The sequence below is a fragment of the Vespula pensylvanica genome, chromosome 11 (genome assembly GCF_014466175.1).
Source record: "Vespula pensylvanica isolate Volc-1 chromosome 11, ASM1446617v1, whole genome shotgun sequence".
NCBI classification, from domain to species: domain Eukaryota; kingdom Metazoa; phylum Arthropoda; class Insecta; order Hymenoptera; family Vespidae; genus Vespula; species Vespula pensylvanica.
Genome location: NC_057695.1, coordinates 589258 through 594578, shown reverse-complemented (window position 1 = coordinate 594578; position 5321 = coordinate 589258). Strand labels below are relative to the sequence as shown.

At 29.6% G+C, this 5321-nt stretch overlaps 2 protein-coding genes across 3 annotated transcripts in view; one reads left to right on the top strand and one right to left on the bottom strand.

The window, feature by feature from the left end:
- The window catches only part of LOC122633020 (BTB/POZ domain-containing adapter for CUL3-mediated RhoA degradation protein 3), a 5539-nt gene extending 1140 nt beyond the window's left edge, over window positions 1-4399 (bottom strand). The window contains exons 1-4 of one of the 2 annotated variants that reach the window (XM_043820454.1): window positions 3553-4399; window positions 2538-2850; window positions 2242-2440; window positions 1972-2122 (exon numbers count right to left, since the gene is read on the bottom strand). In XM_043820454.1, coding sequence (XP_043676389.1) covers window positions 1972-2122; window positions 2242-2440; window positions 2538-2850; window positions 3553-3715 — 826 coding nt within the window. In that variant the 5' untranslated portion in view covers window positions 3716-4399. Of the gene's footprint in view, window positions 1-1184; window positions 2123-2241; window positions 2441-2537; window positions 2851-3552 lie in introns of those variants that run through there. The other variant, XM_043820455.1, reaches the window with a different exon arrangement.
- A 334-nt stretch (window positions 4400-4733) lies between these two features.
- The window catches only part of LOC122633021 (intraflagellar transport protein 20 homolog), a 1644-nt gene continuing 1056 nt past the window's right edge, over window positions 4734-5321 (top strand). Inside the window, exon 1 of the mRNA XM_043820456.1 lies at window positions 4734-4930. Within this exon, the coding sequence (XP_043676391.1) occupies window positions 4807-4930 (124 nt within the window). The 5' untranslated portion in view covers window positions 4734-4806. The remainder of the gene's footprint in view (window positions 4931-5321) is intronic.

Genomic DNA, 5321 nt, shown 5'->3' with positions numbered 1-5321 from the left:
CCTAATAGAAAGAAGGTAAGCACTTAATAGTTAATTATTGTTGAATTCAAATAAGATTTACAACTTTGCTTTATTCAAGCAGTCTAAGAATTATTGTTTGCAGTCTCTTTTTTATAATCAACGATCCTGATACTTTATTCAAACATATAAGCACTCAAAATAAAAAGAAAATATATATATATAAAAAAAAGAAAACTTCATGCTTCCCATCCTAATGAAGTCTAGCAAAATTTTTCATTCATTAAATTATATATATATATATATATATATATATATATATATATATATATAATTAATAGATCAAAAGTATTAAAAATGTATGTTATAAGATCAGGAATAATAAAATATATGTAAACATAATTTAAGAGAGGCATGATGCTGCTGTTAATCAAACACATCCATAAATACTAGCAAATCTAAATCTATTGAATTCTATTTAAAAAATTTTCTTTCTTCAATTTAAAAAAAAAAAAAAAAAAATAAATAAATAAATTATTCAATCGAAACAAGTTGTTAAAAAATCATTAAAGCTAATAGGCCGGATATTCCATCGTTAAATAAAAAAAAAAAGGAACATATAATTATTAAGTTATAAAACATAAATGTGTTAAATTATATAATCTACAAATTGCTCGTGCGGAAAATAAGTCGATAAATACGCGAAATTAACATTCAATTATTTTAAATCGTATTGAAATAATTATAGCATAGCATGGATAAACTTAAAAAAGCACCTCGTCAATGTTGAAGAATATAATACATATTAGTAAAGAGATAAAATTCATTATTTTCAACAATTGCGATATAATTAAATTGTTTCTATCACAAGTACTAGAAAATATATGGATTTCATTTGATAAATTCCCTTTTGCAAGAGAAATTAACAATCCATTTGCATATGTGAGTTATGAGTAAATTCAATGATGATGACAGTGATGATAATAAAATAATAATAATCATAATACCAAAAAATAAATCATAATTATAATGAAGATGACAAAGTCATTGAAAGCAACGATAATGATGATGATGATGATGATGATGATGATAATAATAATAATAATATTAATAAAGTAGTAATACTAATTGAAAAGTAGTTGCAGGGATGGTGGTAATAGCAATAAATGACGATGATGATTGTAGTAGTAATAATAATAATAATAATAGTAATAGTAATAATAATAATAATAATAATAATAATAATAATAATAGAAATAAAAGTAATAATAATAACAGTATATCTAATACTCATAACAGAGGTAACAGTGCAATTCTAATATGATATAAAATGCATTATAATTTAGTAATTCCATTCATTGCAGAATGACAATTTAGACTTGTAATATAATGTTTGGCACATAAAAAGTACTTAGATATCTAATCTCCTGTATGTATATATATTTTTTATATATATGTTTATATATATATATATATATATATTATATATATATATATTTTTATATGTATCATTATTCCTTATAATAAAAGTCTGAAAAAATGTAATCCATTTTTACTTTAGCAATAAACAGGTAGAATATATCTAAATATGAGTTTGTCATTCTGCTTTGACATCAATTTAAATACTATTCTAGACACGTGAGGAGTTAAGATACACCGTTACAACAACAACAAAAAAAAAAGATACTATTGCAATGTAAAATTCAATGACATTACAGATTGTCATTTTGTTGAGAGTTTAGCATTATAGTTTACGTATTTTTGTATGTGAAGAAAAGAGATAGAGAAAGAGGAGCAAGGGCACATAACATTGAATTTTTTAGTGTATGCATATGTTGCATCTCCTGTCCTTTTACTAATATATATCCTATTTTATATTAGTTCGAGTTTTAAGAGAGCGAACAACATTAAAAATTGTACAGATTGCTGGATTTTGCGGGTTAAGGATGGTAAGGTTGGGTCAGTTGGTATTTTGTTTGTTGGAGCGAAGGCGAGCCAAACCGGAACGCTCACCCTCTTCTTCGTCGGATGTACAAGGTGGCGCACCACCTACAGCACCGCGAGAAGACGTTGCTTGCATTAATTCTTGATCGGGTCCATTACGATGCTCGTATAATAAAATATTTAACATTTCCTCATAAATGCGAGCTTCTGGAAATTCAACCTGAATAGCAAGGAATTTAAGTTATTGCTCTTTATATTTTTTGATTCGCATATTATATATATGTATGTATGTATGTATGTATGTATGTATGTATATACAGTGTGAATTTTAGATCTTACCTTTGTATGTTTTTTATCGGTTGTATATACAATCGAATGGCAGCATACTTCAGCTACTTTACGACCATGACCATAAAATGTCCAACAGCAAATTTCACTCGAACCAATTACATCCTTGATAAATAGCACCCTACCATTAAATCTAAGAGACATTTTATCAAATAATTCTATATTTTTTAATAGATTGTCGTCTGATGTACTGGAACGATAGAATATTACATATATTTATTTTTAACGAAGGATGACTTATTTAGTTTGAGAAAAATAATGTAACTCTAAAAATTTGTTAATACTACCTTGTATATGAATATTTGTTATTGTGCCTATTTATAATAAGTTTTACTACTGGCTTAGCAGTATTACTTATAAGAAGTTGTTCTTCTCTTTGAGACGTAATTAATGAGACGGTACAAATAGATTCTGCTTCGCGTTCTTTCCTAAGAAGTGCCTGTTCGCACGATTCAGCTAATTCGCTGATACAATAGTATTTAGCTTCTGCCAAAAGTTCAGCCATCTCTTTCGCGCTTTCTGGCAATGGTACAGAGCCGTCTCTTAGGAAATTCAAAATTGTACCAAAATGTTTCCCGCACCGATCAATTAATATCCATCCTATAGAAAAATTTATAATGTAACTAAGGACGTGCCAACTGCTTGTTATTAAAAAGATAAATAAATAAAATTAAATTAAAAAAAAAAGAAAAAAAAATACAGAAAAACTATTCTTCCTAATAAAAGATCACTTTAGTTCTTACATAAATAAGATGCGTAATAAACTTAAAAAAATAAAAAATAAATAAATAAATAAAAGGATAAATTTATCTAACTTGAATTAATGTAGGAACATGGATCAATACTTCAATACTTTAACAACAAATAATTGAAAAATGTTTCGCCTTGACAAATGATATATCGCTATAAAATTTTTAATAAAGTACACATGACATCTCGCTAATGTACACGAATTATATACTCGCATCATCTCACACAATATACTTTAATATTTAAAGTGTCTCGTGAGTAAAGAACGAGCGAGCGAGCGAGCGAGCGAGCGAGTGAGTGAGTGAGTGAGTGAGTGAGTGAGTGCAAGAGAGAGAGAAAGAGAGAGAGAGTTGAACACATCAAAACAGAATAGAAAAAATGGCGGCCGAACGGTGAACGGTCTTAAAACGATCGAATATTCATCGAAAATAAATACAATATTATCGTGTAGAATACAATGATATCGTATTATTCGTAAATACGTAGAATCGTATAAAAATTATCGTTTAAATTCGTTTAATATCGTAATCTTGATCGCATAAATAATCTTACCTTCGGAGTCGGTAAGAACCTCCATACGACCACTGAACATGGCGCGTAACATCGTGTCATGTTTTTGCAATGTACCCAAAGTCGTATAATGTAACGAACCACCGATATTCAACTTGACGTACTCCGAAGGACACTTAATCACCGTCTTATGATTTCCAGACATAACGAGCTTCGACACAACTCCAAAAACGTTTAATTAATTAATCGAAAAACGTATATATCCGAGAATAAGTTAAATAAGACGAATATAAAGAAATGTAAAAGAGAGGGGAGTAAAGTGTGATATAGCGAGTTCTTCTATCTTTCTTTTTTTTTTTCTTCCTTTTATCGTTTTTCTTTTTCTCTCTCTTTTTTTTTTTTTTTTTCAAAGTGTCAAATCCACCGTACAACGACAACGACGACGACGACGACGACGACGACGACGACACGAAGTTAGGCACTCGACGCACTCGATCGAATTTTTTCTTCTTTCCTTTTTTTTTTCTTTCTTTCTTCTTCTTCTTCTTCTCTTTTTCCCCTTTTACTTTTCCTCTCTTTTTTTTTATTTTTTTTTATTTTTTACTTTTTCGAACGACGAACGAACTAATAATTATTAGATAATTGTCCCCTTTTAAGTAGCCTCGAATAACCTCATCGTAATCGTAAATGATTCTTATTATTAACGTAGATATTACAAATAACACAGGCTCTTTGCGCGATTCGACACGAAAGAATGCATCCTACCGTACCCCCATTTTGCTGAATGACTAGTGGCACGAACGACGAGCCAGGATCGTCAAGCTTCAATATAGATATCGTATCGCGTGTATAATGTGCGCACCTGATGCGTTCTCTTCTATGTTGGAATTTCTTTATCGACTTGACGTAACGTCGGTAAGTAGATACTATAAACAAGTACGTACGTACGGTCGTACTCGATTGTCGATAAGGTAGTACGATGATATGTACAGACGATAAAGAAGATTTGAATTCTTATCAAATCGTTTTTTTTCTCTCAATACTTTTATATAATTCTTATAAGAAAATGTAATGAATAATAATCATACAATTTTTTGTTTCTTGTTTTCGATCTTTTTTTTTTTTTTTTGCTTGCAATCACAAAAAATTATTCTAATCGATACATGTATTAAAACGTCATCAGTCGGAAAATATATGGATCACCATTGGCAACCAAGGAGGAAAACAAAAGTTTACGCATGCGTATCATACAAAAAACTAACATTCGTTTGTTTTTGTTTGTCGTTTAAGAGAAGAATGGCCGATTCGTTGACAAAGTACGGCCTTTATATAGATGATCTAAGTAAGATTTGTATTTTAGAACCGGAAGTAGCTAATCAAACGAATAAATTAAAGGAGGAATGTCAAAATTTCGTTACCAGTAAGTCAGTAAGGCGTTGTTGATCGTGTTCAGCAATGATATCGATTGAGAAGATTCTTCTACTTCTTTGCACACTTTCCACACTATGATCTTATTTTCCTCTTTTGTTTCTCTTCTCTTTTGTCTTTTTCGTAGATACTCTTACTCTAACATTTTACCACATATTTCTTGCTCTTTGCGTGACGACGTAATAGTTCTTTTAATTCCCTTTATTATGAATTTAATTCTTTTACGATTTTAACTTGTTGGTTATCGTTCACTACCATAACACTTCGTTCGATCAAGAATGTCATGTATGCTACTCGACGGTACAGTACGAATCAAAGAAAACGAAATTCCCAAGGATTTTTTATTTCTTTCTTTTTTTTTTTTTTTTTTTTCGGCAACCGCG